This window comes from Choristoneura fumiferana, chromosome 19, assembly GCF_025370935.1.
Source record: "Choristoneura fumiferana chromosome 19, NRCan_CFum_1, whole genome shotgun sequence".
Taxonomy (NCBI): Eukaryota; Metazoa; Arthropoda; class Insecta; order Lepidoptera; family Tortricidae; genus Choristoneura; species Choristoneura fumiferana.
This window is the reverse complement of record NC_133490.1, coordinates 4,496,476-4,524,012: the sequence shown is the minus strand read 5'-3', so window position 1 is coordinate 4,524,012 and position 27,537 is coordinate 4,496,476. Positions and strand designations below refer to the sequence as shown.

The window sequence follows — 27,537 nt, the reverse complement described above, 5'->3', positions numbered from 1 at the left end:
GATTATATATACTTAAATATTACAAGAATTGCTCGTTTAAAGGTATTAGATTAGATTAAAACGAACAGTCAAATAAAATAATCACAAGTCTGCCCTGCTCCAATGTTGAACTTTCAAACTTCCCGCAAAGACAAATAATGTTGCCTTGTCACATTAAAAGCTTTGAAATGATGAAATGAAATATAGTTCGTTTCAAGTAATAAAAATAAAAATGAACGAATACTTTAATTGTGGTTTTAATGAAAATTTAATGTCTTAATCGATTATTTAAACAAGGTGCACACAAAAACCAGATAATCCAAATTTCTTTATAAAATAACATCCAAAATAGTGTGCAGTTTTTTTTATTAAGCACTTGCATTGCAACACCGCTTAATCACTGATTGTCGATCTGTCGGTTTGTTTTTGCTGTCAGTCTGTCAAAAGACAAAAAAAAAACGCGTCTGACGACGACCTGACGAATTGTATATTTTTTGTTGATGAATTATACTAAGTTGTGTAAACTGCTTGAATATATCAATGATAGAATCGAATTTAGAATTGCGAGCCCTGTGTTGGCTTAGAGCCCTGCAGTAATTTAAAAACCTAGTAATATGGATTCCGAAGGTTCAAGTTCCGGCCTGCCGGGATCCGATAACCAGGATTCCAATGAACCAGCACCACCAGGAATCATGACCATGGGCTCTAAGGTAAAGTAGTGATCTCTTTAACATACGCAATACGTAATCACCACATTCATTATGTTAATGAAAGAAACCTCTCGGATATCGAGCGAAGTTCAATTCTTTAATTTTTTTTATCGAATTTAGGACTGATGTTTCTGGGTACAACAATCAGACTTGTATTGTATTCTATCTATTATAGATCTTTGATTGGCATTAAGACTATTTATAATTCATTTTTAATGGAAGCAAATACCTATTTAACAAGTTAATTATATTTTCTAGGTTAAAATGAAGTCTCAACTTAACTGCCTCACTCAGAAATGATTAAAGCCTCATATAATCACGAATTTCAACTAGTATCCGACTGAGGTTTTGGTTTCGTTTTGGCGATTTTCGGCAATTTATAGTTTCGTTTTAGGCAGAGAATTTGCCAAAACTAGCGCCAAAACCGAAACTCGGTTTGTGTGTTTTCATATACAGTACTTGTCCAGGCCCTTCAAATAATATTTCTTTATCACCTTGCAGACTCCTACTATACCATTAACAAGGGGTCCGCGACTGCTGCCATCATCTAAGGGAGTAGAAAATGCCAAGAAGCGCCTCCGAGCATTCTCCATACAGAAAAAGACTCCCATCACGCCAACCCAGTTGATGAAGCCTGCAGGTTCCGGCTCCATGGGTAATAATAATAATGACTCTAGATCACGAGTCTTAGGGCCTGTTTCACCACTTGTCAACTAACTTTAAGTGGCAGATAAAAGTAATGCCGTCTTTGTTTATTTGGACAAAACAAACAGAGACGGCATCACTGATATCTGAAATGAATGAGAAAAATGCATAACATGAGCAATTGCTTAAATGGCAATTACATGAGGATTTGTATTACTTTAACCATTGTAGTTTAACTGCACTACCTAATTGGTATCAGTAAACATAATGCCAATACTTTTTACTTATGTTTTGTATGCTTTTCAATGAATTTCAGCTCAAACAGTGCTGATTGGCAAGCTGAGCGGTGTGAAGGCTGCCTCTAAACTTGACGATGACCCTAAGAAACCGCCGAAACCCCCCAAGCCTGGGTCAACTAAGAGGAATTTTCAGGGTAAATTTAACCATCATAATAACTATTGTCACACTTGTTTTTTTAGGGTTCCGGAGCCAAAATGGCAAAAATGGAACCCTTATAGTTTCGTCAAGTCCGTCTATCTGTCTGTCCGTCCGTATGTCACAGGCATTTTACTCGAAACCTACAAGATGTATATCAATGAAATTTGGAGTACAGATGTCTTGTCAAAGCCGCTATTTAGTTTTGTAGCTAAATTACAGAAATAAATATTTATAGGGGGGGGGCACTCCATACACAACAGAAATTGAATAACTTTTTTTTAACTCGCATCAATGTGTGGCACATAGTTCGACAGCTATATGCAAAAATATGGAAAGTTAACGCTTAATAAATACTTTCAACGAAAATTGGTTCCAACATGATCCAATATACCGTTTTTGAGTTATTGCCGAAAAACTAACTGCGCTTCTCAACAAAAGGACATAAGTGCGCTCCTAAACACTCTTTTCTGGTAATAGATTTTAAGACTGTAGAATATTACTTGATTTTTTTCGTAATGGCTACGGAACCCTATCTTGGGCGTTTCCGACACGCTTTTGGCTGTTTTTTTTTCTTATTTTTGTGGAAGCTTTGAATTTGAACACTCCAGGCTGACATGATAGCCTCATGGGTGATCGCTCAGTTCCTTACACAAGGGACAGATGAAAGAAGCGGTAAAAGCAAATGGCCTTGTCAGATGTTGCCTCTGAGAGCCTACAATTGACCTGACCATTGTGCATGGGGCCCAAACCCCTAAGAACTCCTTTCAAGTCTGAGTTCCGAAACAAATTCACATTTTACACACCAGATAGCCCAATAGTTAGAGAACCTGACTATGAAGCTTGAGGTCCCGGGTTTGATTCCCGGCCGGGGCAGGTATTTGTATGAATAATAGGAATGTTTGTTCTCGGGTCTTGGGTGTTTAATATGTATTTAAGTATATATTTATCTATATAAGTATGTTTATTCGTTGCCTAGTGTCCATAGTACAAGCTTTGCTTAGTTTGGGACTAGGGCAATTGGTGTAAAGTGTCCCATGATATTTATTTATTTATATTTTACCTTCTGGCAAATCACACATAGTGGTGATGGTTTAACTCTCATCATAAGCAAAAATTAGTTTCTGGGGATGTGTCCATACCGGAACAAACCCTGGAAGTAGAGACTAGCACTTTTATTGTAAGATTGGTAGTCAAACCATACAACCATAAGGAACTAGCTAAGATGGTTCTGTATCAGATCCCATTGCCACATTTAGACTGAGTCCATTTAATCATTAATATTCGGCCACTCTCTTCAGATTCTTACACGGACCTTCAAAAGAAGACCCTTGCTGAGATTGAGGACATGAAGCGTAAGATGGAACTGGTAGAGCTTGGGATACCCCTTGGTCTCATATGTCCCAGCTCCAACAACGACAAGGCTATGCCCACTAAAGCCATGCCTCCCATCAAGTCATTTCTTGGTATGTAAAAAGATTATTTAAACTTTTGGTACTCAAATTAAACATTATATTTTTATCAGTTAATTTCAGGCTCAAATCTAAGATTTGTATTCTTAGGGTGGGTTTAGACTAGCGTTTGTACGCGCGTACGTACAGGTTAGACATGGGTAATCTCAACTCCGCGAAGTGATCTGACTCACTAGATCCAGCTCCGGTGTCGGTACCGAATCGCTTATTGAATCCGACTCCTTTATTGACTCCGGTTCTTTCGAGCGATTATTAATTTATCTATGGCCGATCCGCTCCGGCTCGGTTCGGTCGGTCGGTGTCGGTACGGTACTGCGGTGCCCACCCGCTGACTGAACTGAAGTACAAGAACCGAACCGACCAACCAAACATAGATAATAAGATCCAAGTCCAAGATCCGATCCGCAGGGCTACTACGACCGAACCGAACCGACCGACCAAAACATAGATAATAAGATCCAGTCCAAGATCCGATCCGCAGGGCTACTATATAAACTCCAAAATCTAAGTTCGTGTCGTGCGGTCCTCTGACACTTATACTATTTAATACGAGAGCGAGAGGGGACGGTACGATACGAACTTCGAGTTCGTAGTAGCCCTGCCGATCCGATCCGAGCCGAGCGAGAGCGAAAGCAGGCGGACGGAGCGAGTCAGTGTGAGTGAGCGTGACAGCGATCACGAGCGAGGCGAGCCGCTCGATCCAGTCGGAGTTAGTAACTCTGGAGTCAATAAGATTTGAAAGGAGTCATTAAGGGATTCGGATCCGCTTGAGGATCTGACTCTTTTGAATCTTCAGATCCGGATTTACCCACCTCTAGTACAGGTGCTCTTTTGTTTTCTTAGAGCGTAAGACACGCAGGAATACGCGCGTACACGCGCGTTCGGTTTAATCTAACGCGAGTGTAAGCACGTATGCCAAAAACGACTGTAGAAAAGACGCACCTTACAAAAAATGCCGTGTATAACTGAAAATGATACATTGTTATTTTAAACAATTTTACTATTCAAATTGAAACTTAAAAAAAACTGAATTTTTCAACAAATTTGAAACAAAGTTCCTTGGGCCAGTGTACAGATACTCTCTTGGTACTATCTATTTTTTTTTCTAGGCGCTAATTTTTAATGGTTTCTTGAAATGTCTTACTTATTTGTTGGAATGAGAATTAGATGATAAAAACAAATTTTAAACATGACATTGCCCTGCTAAAAGTCAATTTACGATATAATCCTCTTACGCGCTATGTTCGGACACTGGCCAAAGAAATATGTATAAAAAATAAAGATAACTATCAGTCTGATTAATTAAATGACTTTCAGTATGGCATTGAGAATATTTGGTTCATTGCATGTATGGAATAAATGACTAATAAAACTGATAATGCATAGCATAGTATCAGACATTGTTTTCTGGCACACACACAAATTAATATTTATTACGCACTACACTGCAGTTAGCTTCTGACGCTAATGGACTCGCTCTGCACACACGTTCGTATATCGTCGGGGATAGTGCAATTCCGCTTATCTACCATACGTAAATATCTCGTATCTGCACTACACGTTATACTACCCAAAAGAAAATACGCCAAGTGATTTACTGAATCAGGAGTTACTTTGCGGAGGTCCATATCACTGAACTAAAAGAATTTCTTAGCTCGCCCGCGACCTTTTTTTTTTTACTTTTTTGAGATTTCTTTGCGCGGGTGAGCAAAGAAATTCTTTTAGTTCATTTTTACGCCAAGTGAATTTCATTCAAAATGTCCTTCCCTGAAGAATGGTTTTATTAATACAAAATAACACAATACAAATAATTTTCGTTCAAAAAATGTATTCAGACAAAAACACAAGTTATATATTTGATTGAATTTTACTGATGATTATTTTCTTTCGACTAGTATAATCATTTAATATTCTTTTTATTTCTAAGTATTTAGAATATAAACAAGTAATTAATTAAATTGACAGATACGCGGAATTAGCCAATACTTAGATACGCGGTTCTGCACTATCCCCGATAATACTCAAGTTCTAAGAAACGCACTTAATTTTACGTTTTTTTATGCTATGCTATTGTTATTTTCACACTTGCACATTTCGTTTGCTTGCACTTTTGTTACTGTCTGATCTAAAAAAAAAAAATCTGCACATTTTTTGCACTAATCCCTGGGTAAATATTCAGCGTTTTTGCGACGTTTTTTGTCATCATTAGCGTTTCGGCAAATATCATTGAAAAAGATGATGCTCAGGGTTAACTTTATGAAACAAAAGACAATACCATTGCTAAATCTAGCGTGATCAAATTTCTTGTGATTTGTCCTTCCATTGTGCTTATAAACGTGGGATGGTAAAGACATCTTACCGAGCGGTAAAGACGTCTTACCGAGTGGTAAAAACGCTCGACTATTCACCCCCCTATTGGCGACTTAAAGGTTCAAAGGACGAGCTATGTATTTTCAAATATTAGCAGGATAGTCCGTTCAGTAAAACTGGATAACCCTGGATAACCCAAGGAATTCCTTCGAAAACGCACTTGATGTGTGGTTTACGCATAGCTAATCAAATTTTCTGCAGCCATTTAGTTCGAAATTACTAATGTAATCTAACTTCCATGATATAAAGATGTCCTTTGAATTTAGTCGTCAAGTGCACTTCACCTTTTATGTTTCTGCTTGCGGTGTGCATGCGCATGTAGGCCCGCGCGCCCTGCGCCGCGACCCCCTCGGGCCCTGTAAGCCCCCCAAGGCTAAGAGGTCCAAGCGGGCCCCCCCTCGCGTACCCAAGAGTAAGTCATTGGGCCCCCCTCGTGTACCCAATAGTAAGTTATTAGGCTCTCCCCCACGCTTTTTGTGCATGTTATCATGTGATAAAGTTAATAAAAAGTTTGCTATATTCATTATTGTTAAATTTTACTTAAAATTGGTAGCATAAGTGTAAGTAGTTGTATATGGCTCTGAAGTAGCTAGTTCAGTACCGTTAGCTAAGTTACTGTGTTAACATGACCGTGGTATTTCAGATGCTTCAAAAGTGGATGAGATTATAAGAGACGCGAAAGCTGCAAAGGCTGAAGGTAGGGAGTTCAAATTCGACTATCAAAAACTTCTGCCTGATTACGATAATCCGTTCCAACGTAAGAAAGATGATCCGGCTGCGCAGGAGAAAGAAAAAGAAGAAAATCCAGAGAAGGAAGAAAAATACGAACGTCATTACACACCTAAGAGCGATAGGGAAAGAGATAAGAGCAGAGCTAGTAGCAGAGATATTAGTAAGAGAAAAAGTGACAGATACTCAGATTATAGAAGAAAATCTGATTATAGAAAGGATGATAGGAATAGATATAAGGAAAAACGGTCTGAAAGAAGCAGAGACATGGAGAAAGAAACAAGAGAGTCGAAAACTAAAGATTCAAGTGACAGGATTGCAGACAAGACAGTTGAACAGGAAGTTAAAGAGACTGATGTGAATCTAAATGATTATTTAGTTTGCGATAGCTGGTCTTTGGAGAATGACGACAAAACATCTAGCCCTAACGTTGAAGAAAAGCCCACTAAAGCCACAACGCCAGTTCGAAAAGAAACTAAAAGTAAAGAAACAGAATTGCCCACAGAACTACCAAAGAAGAAATATGACAAGGACGCATTATTAAAAGCAATAGACAGTCCGAAAACAAAGAAGGTAGAAAAATTACAGCCTGTAATAGATTCGTTCAAGTTTGAAATAGATCCAAATGACGACGAGATATTAGATATTTTTGGTGAAAATACTAAGCTCGAAAAATTTGCTAAGCCTAGAACTAGAAAGTCGTTTGATTTCAACCAAGATACAAATACTTCGGATAGTTTGGGTGACGACAATTTCTTGGAATCTGTTATAAATGAAATAAAGCAGGAAAATCTTAGTGAAGATGATAGCCAAGACAAAGGTTTGGTTGAGTATGATTCTCCTATGACAGATTATTCAAAAGGCCAAGGCACTCCTGAACTAGACGACAGTATGCGTCTAAATACAAGCCAAAGTGATTATTCGGATGGCTATAGATCTACAGAAAGTAAATATTCAGTAAGTAGTTACAAGAGTTCAGAAAGTGGATATAAAAGCACAGGGAGTAGCAAATCTGATGATGGCAGGAAGGAGTCCACTTTTGAGAAGGAATTAGATAATCCACAGGAAAGGAAGATGTCAAAAGCGACGGTTGAATCGTTGGAGTTGTGGAACTTTGTGCTGAAGATTTGCCAACCTCTGCTGTTTCGGCATGATAAGAAAAGTTGCTACAAGTAAGTTAATTCATTGATAATAGGACGCTGTTTTGCAATACTGATTCAACTCACTGTCATTTTGCAATACAATGTCAACTGTTAAAATTATTTTCTAAGGGTTGACATTGTATTGCAGAATTAATCAGGGTGAACACACAATTCAAAACAGCGTCCTAATTTATAATAAATCACACCTTTGCGTAGAGGGCAGTTAAACCCTTTGTCATACATAACTAGCTTTTGCCCGCGGCTTCGCTCGCGTTAAATTTGGGGTAACATACTTACATTTATACTTTCTGCTATCAATGCTACTTTTGCCTTATGATGTGGAGATGAAGTGTGTATTTCACAGATCCCATAAGTATTTTATTCATCTTGTTCTTTGAAGATATTTTCAAATGTTTTTGCATCTCCTGTAAAATTAGTTTTGATTTTCGGTGTTCGGAATACTCTATTAAAATTTCGGGGTGCCTACTATATTTGTGGTATTTTTTGTAATGTACTTGGCAGGTTTACAAGCTTTCATTCAAGCAAGTCGAATTTAATCCATTTGTAATAGTTGAAGTAACTTGAAATTTGGTATCCCACTTATATTATAAATGCGAAATTTTGTAAGTCTGTTTTTTTTTACTCACAGCAACAGCAAGTATTTTTGATGATAGTTACAATTAAAAGCTTGCCTTCAAAATATGTTTTAACAAAAACTTTTTCATCACACTTGCTCGTAAACAGTGTCATAACATGCAGGCTACCTTGGTTGCAACCCCCCAATAAAACCCTCGACCTTAATGTGCTTGTCATGAAACCCGTGGTCGGTAAATGAGTCGGTGCCCGTACTGATGGTGCTGCTGCAGGACTACATGGACCACCACATGCACACGCACGTTGCGGCGCATGCCGAGGGAGGTTGAGGGCGACGCTGCCAAGAGCGTAGTCAGCGGTATCGGCAATTTTTGAAAAAATATTAGTTTTTCTTTTACAAATATACAATTTTACTTGCAAATGTGATGAAAAACATTGTATGTCGCACGGGCGGTACTAGAATTACGAACATCGACTCATTAAAGCCCTCAGTCTTCGACTTCGGGCTTCTAATAGACTCTCGTTCGTAATTCCTTATTTACCGCCCTTAAGACACAATGTACTATTTTATATATCTGGATCGGTGATCAGATCAGTTAGTTGTAGCCTGTTGTGTCGCATTGCAGACAGACGGCGGTGGCGCCGGCGCTGTGGTGGTGCGCGCGCGCCGGCGGCTGCGGCTGCGTGCGCGGGCGGCGGCTCGTGCTGCACGAGCTGCGCGCGCAGCGCATGCCGCTCGTGGACCGCGTCTACGGCTGCGACCAGTGAGTGCACGCCCTTACTTAGCACCTGGTGACTCAATGGTTGTGATCAGTGAGTGCACACCCTTACTTAGCATCTGCTGATTCATAAGCTGCGACCAGTGAGTGCACACTTACTTAGTACCCGGTGACTCAATGGCTGCGTCCAGTGAGTGTTCACCTTAACTTAGCACCTGATGACTCGACGGCGTCGACCACTGAGTGCACAGCCTTACTTAGCACCTGGGGACTTAATGGCTGTGACCATTGAGTGCACGCCCTTACTTAGGATCAGTGAGTGTATTCTGATTTTTAAGTATCTGAAGAAAAATTGTTTTCGTTGAGCCTAGAAGCTTTAAAACAGGGCTGCTCAACCAAGTGGGGAAAATTTCCAAAAAAATCTAGGTAGGTAGTAGGTAGGTAGGTAGCTTAGGTAAATTAACTTAAGGAGGGCTTGAAAATATTATTTTTGGTTCAGAGAGGCTGGGAAACCCTGCTTTAGAAAAAAAATATTAACACATCATGGAGAAGAAAATGCTAACACAGTTGTATTTTTCATGAATTACTTAAATATGAAGAACGACAGGCATAATATCCGCCTGGAGAGAGATTTGTCGTGAATGAATTGTCCCGTGATATTTATTTGTTATTTAATTGTCAATCAATCCATAAACTCTCAAATCGTTCCAGAATCTTCGACGTTCCGTTCCCCAAGAAGCGCAGCTGGTACCCCCCCGCCAGCCAATGCCTCGTGGAGGGGGTCACGGTGGTCGGGCAGGGGGGCGACGAACCGATGCGGGAGGACGATTTGTTGCTCGACCGGGAGTACCAGAGGTGAGGTTGACAACTAAACTGTCTGAGCTTTTGTCCGCGGCTTCGCTCGCGTTAAATTTGGGGTAATGTAGATTTACTTTCCACGATCCTTTCATTCGTGTTTTGATTGATTTTTTGGAGGATTGTATGTAAATATAGATACAGACAGACATTGTTTCAAACAGATGGTTGATCAGAACTTTGAACTCCAGTTTCTGTCCTTCAGGAGTCAGGAGTTTCTTTTCAAAATTGACTGATTTTCATACAAACTTTCAACCCCCTTTTCACCCCCTTAAAATTAGGATTGAATTTCGAAAAATCCTTTCTTATTCCTTTTACATCTTACAAACAACACTTGTCCTATGTAAAAAAACATCTTTCTATGTCCAAAGGTTTAGGCTGGGCGTTGATGAGTCAGTGAGTCAAGTCTGCTGTTTATCCAATCTATATATCTAATAATAATAGCTTTAAATGAGCAATTCTTGTATATATATCTATATTAATAATTTCGTCAAGGGGTACGGTAGACTCGAACGAAATGCACATCAAATTGAAGAGCGTAAAAAATTAGTCAATCCGAGTCGACAACTTGTAGGCGGAAAATTCGGATTATCGAGTATTTTCAATATAAACTTGAATAAATTACTAAGTATATAATGGCGTTGCGAAGTAAACATGTCAAAGTCATCACATCAAAGTGGCGTTAGTGTCACGTCACCACGTGTCAAAGGTGTCACAGGTTTGCATTTCGTTCTCCATTGTGACCTCTTAAGGTCCCCACACACGGTACGATTCGTCGATTTTCATCAGATCGATCGTACAGACGAATCGTACCGCATATGGGGCTCTTTAGGTCTGATTTCTTTGATTATGAGACAAAGACATCATAGTTATTCGGGCAAATAAGATTTAGGAGAAATATCTATTGGTGAAATACCGATACGTAGGTTAGCCGTTAAAGTGTTTGTGATAATAATTAAGGCTGGGAATACACGTCAGATTTTTCGATAAGTACGACAGTCTTTACTGGCAAATTTTTTTTTCTAACATATTATTATGATTTTACCCGAGCGAAGCCGGGTTTTCATCTAGTATATATATATTTCGGCGACCTCGGAAACGGCTCCAACGATTTCGATGAAATTTGGTATGTTGGGATATACGGGAATGAAAAATCGATCTAGCTTGTTATCGAGTCTTAGCCCGAGCAAAGCTCGGTTGCCCAGTTACTATTTATATAAAGAAATATTAAATTATGGAAAACGAAATGATACAATATCTGTTCCCCACAGGTTTATGGAAGCAGTTTGGCCGGAGGGCACGGATGCTATCCAGTCTCAGAGTAACACCCCGGTGCGGCCGGCGGAAGACGACGACAAGGACGACGATAAGAAGAAGAAGAAGGCCAAGCTCAGCAGCGAGGGGTGGAGCCAGGAGAGCGATCTGGAGGACGAGCTGGACAAGAGGTGGGTGGGGGAAAGGGGCCGACGCTAGCGCGACCCGTAAACAAACAGCCATGACAACGTCAGTTCTCTTTATAGTTTGTAGCCATGACGGATCATGACATAATAATGTTTATTAGTAACAAAATAACATGATACATATTTTTATTTTTTTTTATACTACTGGATGGCAAACGAGCAAGTGGGTCTCCTGATGGTAAGAGATCACCACCGCCCATAAACATCTGCAACACCAGGGGTATTGCAGATGCGTTGCCAACCTAGAGGCCTAAGATGGGATACCTCAAGTGCCAGTTATTTCACCGGCTGTCTCACTCTCCACGCCGAAACACAACAGTGCAAGCACTGCTGCTTCACGGCAGGATTAGCGAGCAAGATGGTGGTAGCAATCCGGGCAGACCTTGCACAAGGTCCTACCACCTGCAAAAATTTACATCGAAAGTAACAATAGAGCTATATTTTCAAAATTTTAAGCTATTTCTAATGCGGGCGAAGCCGTGGGTTAGGGCTAGTAACTAATAAACCTAAAACTAAAACAAATTAATTAGGAAGGAGGTTTTATTTGTTCATCTGTATGATTTTTTTACATTTATATTAGGTATAGTGTATGTTTATCCGTTGCCTAGTGTCCATAGCACAAGCTTTGCTTAGTTTGGGACTAGGTCAATTGGTGTCAAGTGTCCCATGATATTTATTTATTTATTATTTATTTATGTTCACCGATTTTTCAGTTACCGATTTTCAAAATTCCTTTTTATTTTGTATGCTTGTTGGGCCTCCGGATCCCACTCACCGTACGATACACAGTAGCAAAACTACTATTTCACGCCGGTATTCTGTGGGAGTGGGAGTGTGGTACTAACCCGGTCGAGCCGGCCCATTCGTACTGCAGCCAGCAAGCGGTTACAGTAAGACTCTACCACAAAGAACCGCAACGACTTCCTTTAGGATTTTGCTTTATTTCCTTTTCAGCTTCATGATGGAACGAAACACTGTGTGTGTTTGGTATGGCTATAAATAAAAATATCAGTCACAGAATAAAATAGCAATGTTTATTTCAGAAGCAAGAAAGAGAAAGTAGTCGAGAAGGACAAAGAGAAAACACGCAAGAGAAAGAGGTCGTCGTCCACTCTGTCTACCGGCACTGATGACGAGGCAGTTCAAAGGAAGAAAAAGAAGAAGGTATTTTTATTTCAATACTTGGGGCTGTTTCACCATCCATTGATTAGTGTTAACTGGCGGTTAAGTGTGATGCCGTCTCTATTCGTTTTGTTCGAATAGACGGAGACGGCATCACATTTAACCGTCGGTTAACGCCAATCAATGGATGGTGATACAGCCCCTTAATCTTCCATTTTCGGCCTATATACGCCTCATTGCTGGGCACAGATCTTTTTGAACCACCGACGCAAAAAGAGGGGTGTTATAAGTTTGACGACAATGTCTGTCTATGGCATCGCAGCTCTCAAACGGATGGACCGATTTCGATGCGGTGTTTTTACGTGAAACCGTGAAAGCGAATTTACTTGCCGTGGTTCTTAGCTATTCATTAAAATCGGCTCAGCCGTTTTTACGATATTGAATTTTGGAATGATAATGTCAAGGGTTTTTCAGTTTATCTAAATTGGTTAAGTTAGTCTCAGATTGAGACGATAAATAGACATAACTTTATTTCGACATCAAACTTAAAATAATACATAATTTACAGAAAATAAAAACATTTGATGATATAGGTTGTAGTTCTACGTATAGGTAGTGCTACGAGAGTTGAAGTGAATGATTTCACACATAGCTAAAAAAAGAACTGATTACATAAACGGAGAATGAATTAAATGAATGAGTACCCTGCTGTCATTACATGACATGTTCTTGTGTACGTGACCTCAACTCTGGTGGCACTACCTATACCATTGAAATCGGCATTTCTACTATACAATGGAAAAAAAGCTCCTGGTAAATTTCAAGGGTGATTTCGCATATAAATTCGGTTAAACTCAAGACAGTGAAAGTCCATGTTTGAACCTACGATACTCTGCTTGACATGCCGTAAGTCAAACTGCGCTACATAAGTTTTTTTTTATATTAATAGGTGATTAGTGGTTCGTATAAAACTGTATTATAAATTATAATACAGTTTTATACGAACAATTATAATATACAATCAATACAATTTTAAAATATTCAGGCCAACAAGAAGGCCAAGTCGAAGTTGGCCAAGCGCGCGCGCTCGGAGAAGAAATATCTCAAGAAACTGAAAGAAAAACAAAAGAAGAAGAAGAAGCAGACCAAACTGGAGAGGATGTCCGCGGACGAGGAGATTCAGGGTAATGTGAAGACTCGTTGGAAAATGAATGCTGCTATAGTTCTAGCGAATGTTTTTCCATCATATTGTGTCGTATATGTTGTTATTTATCTTGCTTACTCAATGAGCTTTAGTAAACTTCTGTAAGCTAGCGGCGATATGTAATTTTAATAACAATGCAAATTTATAGGCACTTACTTTTTTCTTATAATAGTACATTGTGTCTTAAGGGCGGTAAGTAAGGAATTACGAACGAGAGTCTATTAGAAGCCCGAAGTCGAAGAAGCTTTAATGAGTCGATGTTCGTAATTCTAGTACCGCCCGTGCGACATACAATGTTTTTCATCACATTTGCAAGTAAAATTTTATATTTGTAAAAGAAAAAATATAATTGTTCCAAATATTGGCGATACCTTAGGCTGTGCTCTTGGCAGCGTCGCCCTCCACCTCCCCCTCCCGCAGCATGCGCCGCAACGTGCGTGTGCATGTGGTCCATGTGGTCCTGCAGCAGCGCGCGCAGCGCCATCAGTACGGGCACTGACTCATTTACCGACCACGGGTTTCATGACAAGCACATTAAGGTCGAGGGTTTTATTTGGGGGGTTGCAACCAAGGTAGCCTGCATGTTACGACACTGTTTACGAGCAAGTGTGATAAAAAATCTTTTCTATATACTGTAATTAAATTGTTGACTTGTTTAGCCAGAATTTTATATTTCTAGAGAATTATAACTTAAAATTGCTACCAACCTTTCTCAGAAAGCTTTCCTAGACTCAAAATTGATTAGTGTTAACTGGCGGTTAGGTGTGATGCCGTCTCTATTTGTTTTGTTCGAATAGACGGAGACGGCATCGCATTTGACCGTCGGTTAACGCTAATCAATGGGTGGTGAAACAGCCCCTTAAAAGAAATAACTGTTAACATTTACAACTTGTGACTGATCACTTAACATTTTGAAGGGCTTTTCCAGCAACGTCTGAAGGAAAATACAATTACCTACTTCCGTTACAAGTTTTACTGTTAAAGAAAACGTTTGGTGATTTTAATTGAATTAATTAAAGCTTGCCATTATTGAAATCCCCGGGTACTGTAAATTGTGTTCTATCTACTGTATTGTTCTGGAGAAGGCAATTTGAAACGTCAAGGAGAATTAAGAAATCCGGTCCTTTTACACAATTATGTCGTGTTCGAGAGACGGACAATTATTTCTCAATTTTTACTTTGACCATAAAACAAATTAACCCTTAATAAGGTAGAGGCAATTTAGCGACCACGTGCATTGACTTGGAAATTCAACCTTATTGTTTTAGTAATAAGTTACAATATCCATTGTAATTATTGAAAATACTACTAGCTTTAAAAATATCCTCTTTCAGGTATTCGATGCTGCTTTTGATTCTGTGGTAGATAAATGGGGCCCTTATTAAGGGTTAATTTACAGGATACAATTAAAGCCGGGGCTGGGGACTGAACCCAGTTTCTTGTTATTCCGTGACGTGTTAACCAATACACATTCCCGAGTGATTAGTAATTTAGTAATAACTAGCGTTTACCCGCAGCTTCGCGCACGTAAATCATGAGGTCCAGCAGCTGAATTGAATTTCCGGTTTTTTTTTTAAATTCCCGTGGGAATTCCCGAAAATTAAATCGTTGTTTTTATTGACGTTTCATTTAAAACAGTCATGGTCAAATTTCATGACTAAGCCCAGCGGTTGTTATTCCGAGATTTTATCCCTATCCTGTGGGAATATCGGAATAAAAAGTAGGCTATGTTTTATACCAGATGTCCAGCTATCTACATACCAAATTTCATGACTCTAAGCCCAGCGGTTGTTATTTAGAGATTTTATCCCTATCCCGTGGGAATATCGGGATAAAAAGTAGCCTATGTTTTTAATCCGGGTTATAAACTAACTTTTTACTAAATTTCATCCAAATCCGTCCAGCCGTTTCAGCGTGAAGAAGTAACAAACATACTCACTCACTCACTCACTCACAAACTTCCACATTTATAATATTGGTAGGATTAGTAGGATTTACGAGTTTTTGGTTTCAGATTTTATTTTAATTAAGTATTTTTTGTCAGAGAAAATAAATGCATCTATTTTGGCATTCAGTTAAAATGCTCAACGATTTTGACAAAAGCTGATTTTTTCATCCATTTCAATTCCAGAACCAAAGAAGAAACAAAAAGACAAGAAAACAAAGAAGAAACAAGCAAAGCTGAAGAAAAATCAAAAGAAAAAGAAAGCGAAAGCGAAATATTCCAGTAGCTCGTCATCTAGCAGTTCCTCGAGCTCTGAATCCGAGGACAGACCGAAAAAATCCAAGAAAAAGAAGAAAAAAGAAGACGCCTTTGACTTGAACATTCTTAATAATATAAAGACGGAGAAATTGACTGACGATGAGAAGTGCCAGGAGATGGGGACGAGGAGTTCTCGCCTAGAAGACAACAGGCCAAGAGGCAGGAGATCATAAATGTTAAAGAGCTACAGGTAAGTTATATAGCTCATACTCCTGCGTAATTATTTAGTGAAACATGAAATTGAAAACAAAACAATGTACTGTCTACTCCGTGTCTTATACAAATTTTTTTTTTATATTTTCTCCAGAGCGAGTTGGGGGTGCAGATCAAGAAAGAGATAGAAGAGGTGGAGGAAAGGGAAGCGCCAAAGATGGATGATTTCGATCTGAGCAACAATGAAGAGTTTATGGAAGAACCCGCCGGAGAGAGTCACGCTGAAAAGATCGAGTTTAAGGTTCGTTTTGATGTCTAATGAAAATTAATATTATTTATATAACGGCCGGATGGCCAAGTGGTTAGAGAACCTTTTTTTTTCTTTATTCAACTGGATGGCAAACGAGCAAGTGGGTCTCCTGATGATAACAGATCACCACCGCCCATAGACACCTGCAACACCAGGGGGATTGCAGATGCGTCGCCAACCTAGAGGCCTAAGATTGGATACCTCAAGTGCCAGTAATTTCACCGGCTGTCTTACTCTCCACGCCGAAACACAACAGTGCAAGCACTGCTGTTTCACGGCAGGATTAGCGAGCAAAATGGTGGTAGCACTTGGGTCTGCCTCTGCTCCTTTGACAATCCTTCGGAACCCATTCGGTTACGATTCGTGCCCATCGGTCCGGGTGCATGCGGCAGACATGTCCGGCCCAGTCCCACTTCAGCTTGGCGGTCTTGACACCCACATCTGTGATACGAGTTTTGGAGTGCAGTATCGTGTTTCTGATTCGATCAGTTCTTCGAACACCCAGAATACTGCGCTCCATTGCTCGTTGGCAAACCTTGAGCCATGATATTTATTTATTTATAAATTTAATGTAAATGTAAAACTAGCTGTTCCCCGCGACTCCGTCCGCGTAGAATTAGTTTATCGCTATCCCGCGGGAACTATGCCATTTTCCGGTATAAGAACTATCCCGTGTCATTCCCCGGGACTCATATTATCTGTATCCTTTTTAATCGATTTCATCTGAATCAGTTCAGCAGTTAAGACGTAAAAAGGTATCAAACAAACGAACAGAACAGGCTGAACGACGGATACTGAAGCTATTTGAGAGAGCACGTTTAATACAAAGTTTTCCGATTAAATTCGATCTTAAACCATTATATTACACTAGCGTTTACCCGTGGCTTCGCACACGTAAATCATTAGGTCCAGCAGCTGAATTGAAATTCCGGGATTTTAAAAATTCCCGTGGGAATTCCCGAAAATTAAATCGTTGTTTTCGTTGACGTTACATTGAAAACAATCATGGTCAAATTTCGTGACTCTAAGCCCAGCGGTTGTTGTTTCGAGATTTTATCCCTATCCCGTGGGAATATCGGAATAAAAAGTAGGCTATGTTTTATTCCAAATGTCCAGCTATATACATACCAAATTTCATGACTCTAAGCCAAGCGGTTATTAGTTCGTGATTTTATCCCTGTCCCGTAGGAACATTGGGATAAAAAGTAGCCTATGTGTTATTCCAGACGTCAAGCTACCTACATACCGAATTTCATGACTCTAAGCCCAGCTGTTGTTATTTATAGATTTTATCCCTATCCCGTGGGAATATCGGGATAACAAGTATCCTATGTTTTAATCCAGGTTATAAACTAACTTTTTGCCAAATTTCATCCTGATCCGTCCAGCCGTTTCAGCGTGAATAAGTAACAAACATACTGACTCACTCACTCACTCACAAACTCACATTTATAATATTAGTAGGATTACGCTACATGTGTACTATACTTACGCTGTGACATTTCTTCCAGGAGTCCCAAGAGACGAACCGCCTGACTCCCCAACTGCGGCCCTCAGACGAAACCAACCTCTCCCAGTGCTCCTCCCAGGAGTCCCTATGCAGCGAGACCGACAGAACCCAAGCTTACGAGAAAGACGAGAGCCACCTGCGGCCGTCCTCGCAGAACTCCAACTACAGCTTCAATGACGTCATAGCTAGCCAGAGCTATAACAAAATGGATGGCGTCGAGTGCGAGAAGTTTGAATACGAGCAGGAGAATTATGAGATGTATGAGCAGCTCGCGATGGCGTATCAGAGCGATGTTGCCAGCAATGTGAGTGTCATAGGGAATTTGTTTGTTTTTTCTTTCATGATGATAATATGATTTATGTTATACTAGCTGTTGCCCGTGGCTCCGTACACTTAGAATTCATTTATCGCTATCGCGTGGGAACTATGCAATATTCAGCTAATTCGGTTCAGTGGTTTGGACGTGAAAAGATAACGAACAAATAAACAAACATACAAACAGACATACAAACTTTCGCATATATAGCTAAAGTGTATACAGGACTTTATTGCCTGAACAATAAGGTCGTGTATACATATTTTTGGCACTTTGACTGTATTCACATCATTGTTGCTGACTGTACATTTTAAGTACTCAGAAATTGGTATTTTTTTTTACCGAAATCAATTTCATACTGAGCAGTTAGTCGCGGACGTTTCCATCGGAATACTACCTTCATGTAGGCGGCGCAGATGCAGGGGCTGCTATGAAATTCGAAAATTGAAGTTCGTATCGTACCGTCCCTCTCACTCTCGTATTAAATAATATTAGCGTCAGCGGGACGGCAAGATACGAAGTTTGAATTTGGCATTTTAGTATTGGGTTTTGACAGTAGTTAATCGAGGCGTTCGCTATGTCCAGCAATGGACGTGCTTGAAATAGTATTTTATTATTGTTTATTGGGCCAATCAGCTATTTTTTGTTTGTTATTTTGTCCCGTTGTCCAAGAGACAACAGTGACAGAGTTTCTTAAAAAAAAAAACTGTTATACTGCTATTTGCTAGGACAAAAACATTTATGTCATAGTTATAATTCATCGAACGTATATTTCGTTTCATTACGTTTGATGAATTTTAGCCACAGAAAACATATAGAAACTTATGGTTTTTAAAGAGTTGTCCAGGAGAAGTAACCATGACAACGAGATCCAAGGAAAAGTTGTTGATCCTATTACATTAATTTGTGTGTGTGTGTGCAGCAGGTGCCGCTGCCGGCGGGGGCGGGGGCGGGGGGGGCGCAGCGCATCGAGACCGTGGCTCTGCGCAGGCGCGGGGAGATCAAGTGCGACTGGCGCGCCGGCGACGCGCCCGCCGCGCCCCACGTCCAGCCGCCCGCGCGCTCGCGATGGGGTACTGTCTCTTCTTGTTTGTTATAAAAATCTGTTGTAATATATGCTACTAATGTGCTTAGTTGATAGTCCATAAAACAATGAGCTTGTAATTACGACAAAAACATTGTTGTAAAAAAAAAACGGCAAAAAAATCACGTTTGTTGTATGGGAGCCCCCCTTAAATGTTTATTTTATTCGGCTTTTAGTATTTGTTGATATAGCGGCAACAGAAATACATAATCTGTGAAAATTTTAACTGTCTAGCTGTCACGGTTCATGAGATACAGCCTGGTGACAGACGGAGACACAGATGGACGGACAGCTGAGTCTTAGTAATACGGGACCCTTTGGGTACGGAACCCTAAAAACGATGGAGGGGCAGGATATACCTTGTACACCGGAATGCTGCTTCTCTCCAGCAATTGAGTTTCCATGACACATAAGTTTACTGAGTTATTTTAAAGTTTTTTTTTAATAATATTTGAGTATTAAGAGTTTATTAACGTTTTTAACAAAATTATAGCGTCGTCTCGAGTGTTTTGTTTCTTCGTTCGTAATTCGGTGCACAGGTAGCGGGATGGGAAACGAGGATCGACGAGGGATGTTTTTTTGCCAGATTATGAATGCGTTCATGTTAATGTGTGAATCATCATCAGCCTACAGCAGTCCACTGCTGGACATAGGCCTCTTCCATGGCGCGCCACAACACTCTGTCGTCAGCCCCTCGCATCCATCCGCCGCCAGCGATCCTCTTAAGGTCATCCGTCCACCGTGCCTCAGGACGCCCTACGCTACGTTTTCCCGTCCGTGGTCTCCATTCGAGGACTCGTCTGCTCCACCGTTCATCGGTCCTGCGACAGACGTGGCCAGCCCAACGCCACTTCAACGAACTAATTCTCTGAGCAATGTCAGTGACTTTCGTTTTTTGTCGAATAATGTGATTTCGGATTTTATCCTTCAAAGAAACCCCTAGCAATGTGTGAATGTGTAATATTAATTGAATATACCGAGCGGCAAAAAATCTGGCCCTCAAATATATGCAGTTATAGGTAATTTTGCATGGAGAGTGGGCCAAATTTTGTGCCCCTGAGTATATAAAAAAAAAACAAATTAAACGGCGCAGCCAAATGGCGAATGCTCTATGTTTTGCTCAAGTTTATCAGCATCCTAGGCACTCCATTATATTATCCACTTTGCGTAGAGAAAAAAGTCGTCCTAACCACAAACACGCAGAGAAATCATTCATACCTTTTTACACAGGGTAAAAAAATGGTCAGAACGTCACCCCCCCCTTTTTACAGGTCTCAAGCCAAGTGAAGTGAACATCGTGCTGACCGGGGGCAGTTCAGAGCACTTCGCTCCGACCGAGGAGCCTGTCTACCAGATTGAAAGCATCGCCAACCGAAATGACAACAGTACTGGGTAAATACCCTCTCCATCGCTCTCTGAGCAACTCTGAGCCTATTTACAAGTTTAATGGTGATTTTCCACCGACGAGGCGAGACGAGAATTGAAATAAATAAATAAATATCATGGGACACTTCACCCCAATTGACCTAGTCCCAAACTAAGCAAAGTTTGTACTATGGATACTAGGCAACGGATAAACATACTTATATAGATAAATACATACACAAATACATATTAAACATCCAAGACCCGACAGCAAACATTCGTATTGTTCATACAAATATCTGCCCCGGCCGGGAATCGAACCCGGGAGGGACCCCAAGCTTCGTAGTCAGGTTCTCTAACCACTTGGCCATCCGGTCGTGAAATTTGTATATATTCTCGCGCGCCCGACGCGAGCCATACAAATTTCAATTCTCGTCTCGTTTATGTTTAGTACGGTCATGGTACGATACGGTGTAGCGGGTGGAGACCTTTATGCCCGGTTCACAGTGTTCCAGTAAAACCGTTCCAGTAGCAAGACACTGCGGTGCTCGATCGACTTTGTGTAACTCGTTTGGATTGTGACCACGCAATCGCTACTGGCACGATTTTACAGGTATAATGTGAACCAGGCATTAATGTGTAACGAAAAAAAAAGAATGTTTGTGTAATTCGAATTGTAATTCCAGCTACGACGAGGCGTACATGGACACTTACGGCGCCATGGACCGGCTGCAGTACGGCGACTGCTTTGCGGCGCGCGAGCTGGCGCCCCCCCCGCGCGAGCTGGCGCCCCCCTCGCGCCGCCCGCGCCCCGCGCCCCCGCACCGCGCCACGCTCGATGACCGCATCGATCAAGCGCTGCGACACACCGGTCAGTAAACCTACAATAGGCCGTTTCCACCAGGGCGATGGACGTGTTTTTCATGAACCAATAGAGACGCTTCATTTCCATCGTGGACCAAGATCCCGGTTGAGCCAGAACTTCGTCATACTATAAAGGCTGAAAGTTTTTTTTTTATAATAATAATGTCATTTTTTTTCAGATTATTATCCATAGTTTGTTAGTTACAAAGTCTTATTATTATGTTAGTAAGTAAAAAAAACAATGCTAGCTACTTAATTAAGAATTGGTCGCTACATGCAAGCATGAATTTAGACATATACGGTGCTAACACTGATAAGAACGATCCCCAGTTGGGATGCACCAAAAAAATAACCAATAGTTTTTATTTTATTCTTGGAAAGAATAGGATATTTTAAGATACCATTTTCATCGATTTTGAATTTGAATAAGTATTTAATTTTTTATATATTTTTTTACGAAATACGCTGGATGACGTCACAGTGAGACAGCCACGTTCATTGCCTAGAAAAATTCAGGTCATACATAACATAATCTGTGGCATTACAATGTGACAATAATACAAGCACGGCTTAGGGTCCTAAATGAACCACGACAAATAGTTTATTTATTTCTGTTCTTTTAGCTTCGATTATTCCTGTTTGTTTAATGGTGTGATAGTAAATAGATATTTTTATTAAAATCTGATATTTAAATTCTTTTATATTTACTTGTAACGTCATAATTTAATAATTTAATTTGTAAAAATACATTGGATATACTCGTATACATTTCGGACTTTACGATAAATGACAACTGTTTAAGCCGGGTGCGCATCATGCTATTAAAGTTCTATCTTTGTCACTCTTTGCTATTATAAGCAGGACAGCAAAATTTCAAACTGTCGATTTGCTTTAGAGTGTAGACCTGTTTTATAACTGCCTTTGTGACGCAACACTGCAGGGGTCAAATGAAGATCATTACTTAAATTTTGTTTATTGAATTCAGTTTATCATATTTTTGGAATCGGATTTCTGAAAACGCTTCACAAAGCCTATTTCTCCTAACGGTTTTCGATTTATTATACGTTGTCAAAAATTGGGACATCCCAAATATGAAGTTTGGATATTGCGTGCTTTGGGAAATATTACGTATCAAACATGATAAAATTTCAACATGTGGGGGGCGCGGGGGCAACCCCTGCCAGCCTACCCTAAAGTATGTTTCAAATAGACTTAATTATTTTTATTAGCAAAGTTTCAGTATTTCTTCTAATATTTAGCGCCTGTTGCAGAATCTCTGCAACACTCATGAAACGTTGCTATAAAATCAGTCAGAAATTGTTTTATTTTGCAAATTATTTCGAAACTTATTGTTTCCTGGGTAAAAAAAAATGTTTATTCTATTGTCCGTTATTCATACGTGTCCAATATTTTCTGATAAATAGTGTAACAGTTACAGATTCTGAACTGACGGAATGAATAAGTACGTTTTAGAACGCTATAGTCTGTTGTTTCAGTTCTGGGAGACATCGCGATGGAACCAGAGAACCAGGACGCTGAAGCAGACAAGGAGAACAGCGACAAGGGAATATTGATCACGTAAGAAAATACGCTTATAGTTGATTTACTTGGAGAAACGACGACAATCCAACATAAACTTTAAAATTATATTCGATGGTTTATTTTTTTTCTTCCAAATGTACTTTCTCTTTCTCTCTCTCTCTTTCTTTCTCCCTCCTTTAGTGTATGGCAATATTTTATTATGATGTCACTTTTTTTAAATTTCTCAACCCAATAGACTATTTATTTGTTAAAGCGACTAAAATCGAATTTTGCAGTTAATTCAATATTACTTTGATTGTTAGGGCTGAAATGTTTTTAGTAGAATCGCGTTTTGGAGCAATTGTTTTATGGAGTCAATATTCCTATCGAAGGAATGATAAAAGGTATAATGCAAGTAGGAATGCAACCAACTGTTTAGTTCTTGCAGAAGGCTTTTTTTGTTCGTTACCCTTTTCCCGTTAAGCTTTGGTGGCCTAGTGGTTTGACCTATGGGCTCTCAAACAGAGGATTGTGGGTTCAAACCCCAGTTCGCGCCTCTGAGTTTTTCGAAATTCATGTGCGAAATTACATTTGCAATTTACCACGAGCTTTACGGTGAAGGAAAACATCATGAGGAAACCTGTACAAAACCTGCGAAGCAATGCAATGGTGTGTGTGAAGTTCCCAATCCGCACTGGGCCCGCGTGGGAACTACGGCCCAAGCGCTCTCATGCAGAGAGGAAGCCTGTGCCCAGCAGAGGGACGTATATAGGCTGGAATGATGAAATGATTTTCCCGGCCTAGGTGTATAATATTTTGTTAATGCTTCGCAGGCGTCCAGGCGGCGCACGCGCACCCAAGCGCGTCAGTTTCGCGGACGGGTACAAACCTGGACAGGACTCCGACACAGAGGAACCGCCGCTCAAGAAGGTAACACGTTGTTATAGCCTCCTACCGCCCACCGTCCTTTATATAGGACTTATTGTAATTGGACAGCGATCTATCTCACAAGAGTCACAAGTGACATAAAGTTTAATGTTCATAAAATAAAAAATTGGGCCGCAGGTCACCGATCAAATTCAAGTCAAATTTAGTAATTAAAGCCACAATGGCAATATCTATCATAGTGACCTCTAGGGAGTGTTCCCGCAGTCTGATTGAAGATTATTAGTTGAAGAACACGCCATCTAGTGAATCGTTAGTTTAATTGTTAGGCGGCCGACTGCCATGTGAAATTTACCATCAGTTGCTGTTTTCGTTTTCTCACAATCGAAGACTGCAGTGTATGATTTAATAAACCTATTTTACGCTCGACTTAATTATCAAACCTCGCCTGCGGCTCGGCTGGATAAAAACGCATTGGGGTCATTATTCGAGTGTTTATTCCGTATGATTTTTCATATATTTATTTATTTATTGTATTACTAACAACTAAGGCTCATTTTTGGGGTTCCGTAGTCAACTAGGAACCCTTATAGTTTCGCCATGTCTGTCCGTCTGTCCGTGGCTAAGCTCAGAGACAGTTAGTACTAGAAAGCTGTAATTTTGCATTAATATACATATCAGTTACGCCGACAAACTGGAACTTACCTCCCATACACATAAAGTGAGGATGTTTTTTTTTTCATTTCCACTCTTCTGGGGTATCGTTGTATAGCTATTTGAAAATGAATTGGTTTTTGCAACCATACGCTGGTTTTTGTTTATTAATTATATTTATTACTAACGACTAGGGCTCATTTTTGTTGACATCGCAGAAGATCCTGTTACAGTTTCCAGTTTGTCTAGTGGAAGTGCAGTCTAAAAATAATCGAAAATGCCATAAATTGTGATGATTCCTAAAAAGAAGTGACTACGAAAATGAGGCGATTGAAACGCTCGCGACGGTACCTATTAAAATTTGGCCATTTTGGGATTATTATGTCAAAGTCAATATAAAATAGTATATATAGGGACCGTAGCTCGAATTATGACCCATTACAGCTTGAAACAGGCTCATACCGGAGCGGTGCGGCGCACCGTCGCACTAACATGAAAGAGTCCGCTCCGCACAGAACACCGAGCGGGAAATAAGCGTGGCGCGGTATTCTATGCGGATTCTTTCATGTCAGCTCGAATATCACATCCGGTACCGCCTCCGCGCCGCACCGCACACTCCGCCACCGCTATCAGTGTTCCCTTCAAGGTTTACATATTGTGTATATCGGGGAGGCCTATGTCCACCCATGCTACAGCTGATATGATGATGATATGTTGTCTTGTGCAGAGGAAGAAGACCCGTCGGCGCGGCTGCGCGTGGCCGTGCCCGGCGACGCACGCGGACCACGTGCCGCTGTGGGACGCGCTGCCCCCCCCTCCGCCGCCCGCGTCGCCGCCGCCCCCCCGCGCGCGCCGCCCCCGCTGCACTTGCTGCGCCGCCTGCCGCCCCCCGCCCAGCTGAGGGGGCCCCATCCGCCCCACCCGCCGCATAAGTACGGTGAGCATACAGAGACCGGCCGCAATAGTACATTACTGCAGAGGTCGGGAAAGAAAGGCTTGCAGGCCGAGAATGGATAGGTATACGAGGCTGGCATGTTCTTTCACGCCGAGGCTTGTATAGTGCTTTTCTCAAACATGCACTGAAATAAATAAAAACTCTTAAAAATCAATGATTTATTCGTAAGACGGCAACACTTAAAGCCCAAAACCAGTCAATAAAAAAAAAGACAATGACACTTGTCAATTTTCCCGCCAAAACTTTTTTGCAGTCTGTGCTGTTCGAGATGACGCTTTTAGGGCGATTATACACGAACTGTAGCCCATTCAATCAGCTACATTAATACTCTATTATGTAAATTGAATTGTTATTTGCCGGTAAACACGTCGGCAATATTTATATATTTACATATAGAATTTATTAAGTAACTAATAAATGAACCATAAAAATTCAGAATCTTAATTTCAGGTCGTATATAACGTGCCTTTATCGTGGATATCCTGACCTGTGAATTGTGATACCTGTTTGCATTGAAACAAAAGACTAGTCTTGCAGGCCTAGGCCTGCTATGGTGTATTTTGAAGCCTATTTTAAGAACGCAACATGAACATTACATAGCATGTTTGAGAAAAGAGTTTTTTTTCTTCTGAGATACCGCCTTTTGGTTTAGGACAGTATAGTTGGTTCATTAGAGTTGTACCAAATAATAATGCAACTTGACTCCATTTATTACTACCAGCCAGGTTAGAAAATATACGATATTTATTATAAATATCAAAATATCGGATATTTATGATATGTATCAAACGTTTGATATATATCCATTTTGTATGAAAGCCATATTATTATTTGTAAAATAAATTACTTAAGTAAAATCGTTTCTGCACTTTGTCAATTACTTTCTTTGTAAAAATTAATAGAATAAACACAACAAAAACTTACTCTTTCGTAACGAAGTTTTTTGTGTTGCCATTAATTAGAATTAATTAGAACTTACTACTAGGGAGTATCTTTTAACTACTCCAACGCCATCTACATTTGGGAAGTAGAAATACAGTAACATACATACATACATAAAATCACGCCTCTTTCCCAACGGGGTACGCAGAGAATAATAACAAAGGCCAAAAATTACTTAGTAATATCAAATTTTTAAACCATTTTTGTATTGATTTGATATATATCATAAAATGATCATACAAAATCATTTGATATATATCATGATATATATCCATTGATATATATCCTCGAAGCCTGCTACCAGCTAGGGTGTATGTCTGTAGCGACGGGCGAGAGACTACTGAGGCTACTGCAATGTATAGCTAGCGTACTAACCATATCGCAAGCTAAGCAATCCTGTGTCGCTACACCGACATCTCTAGATAATAGGAATGAGCCGTCAGAATGGCAGTTCTCTGCTACGCGTTTGAGCTTAAAACAGAGTTGATTGTAGTAAGAAAAACCGGCTAAATAAGAATGAATCGAACACCTTGTTATTTGGAGATAACAATAATGAATAAATATCATGGGACACTTGACACCAATTGACCTAGTCCCAAACTAAGCAAAGCTTGTACTATGTATACTAGGCAACGGATAAACATACTTAGATAAATACACTTAAATACATATTAAACATCAAAGACCCGAGAACAAACATTCGTATTATTCATACAAATATTTGTCCTGGCCGGGGTTCTCTAACCACTTGGCCATGCGGTCGTCAATGGCCAGATAACTGGTTATCTGTGAAGATTTTTTTACTCGGAGATAACTATTTACTCTAGGGATTTTATTTTCCTTACAGTTATCTGCGAGGAAAAATAATTCCTCAGAAGTAGCTAGTTCTCTATATAAAAAAAAGTTTTCTCCGAGGGAAAAAATCTTTACATATAACCAGTCTAATTATTGATGACTATCTTTACGCATTTTTACTGTTTCAAATCTTAAATTTCATGTTGTTTCTTTTCAGACCCCAACGTCCCCCTCTCGGGGTTCATGCCCCCCGAGCCGCCCCCCGGTCTCATCAGCTTCCCCCCCACGCCGGGGTTCCCGTGATATCACCTCCAATAAGTGAGCTTACTTGTATAAAGAATATGTCTTGTTAATTATAAAAATAATAATTATATTGTGTTTTAGTTACTGCCATCTCTCGGCCTAAAAATCGAACATACTGATTCATGTACCATGGTGGAACCATTTAATAATCAATTCCACTATGATTCCCTTGACAAAAGTA

At 40.1% G+C, this 27,537-nt stretch overlaps 1 protein-coding gene across 1 annotated transcript; it reads left to right on the top strand.

Annotated features, from left to right (window-relative positions):
* Window positions 1–403: 403 nt before the first annotated feature.
* Window positions 404–27,424, top strand: LOC141438599 (uncharacterized). The gene is given in 22 exon segments (XM_074102465.1): window positions 404–689; window positions 1,191–1,344; window positions 1,651–1,767; window positions 3,071–3,235; window positions 6,255–7,512; window positions 8,703–8,840; window positions 9,507–9,650; window positions 10,922–11,095; window positions 12,154–12,274; window positions 13,278–13,416; window positions 15,568–15,818; window positions 15,821–15,889; window positions 16,007–16,153; window positions 17,674–17,976; window positions 18,911–19,061; window positions 20,344–20,464; window positions 21,124–21,308; window positions 22,798–22,879; window positions 23,656–23,752; window positions 25,089–25,203; window positions 25,206–25,298; window positions 27,271–27,424. Coding segments are annotated over 22 exon segments (4,206 nt in total). The 5' UTR covers window positions 404–593; the 3' UTR covers window positions 27,357–27,424.
* Window positions 27,425–27,537: the final 113 nt, after the last annotated feature.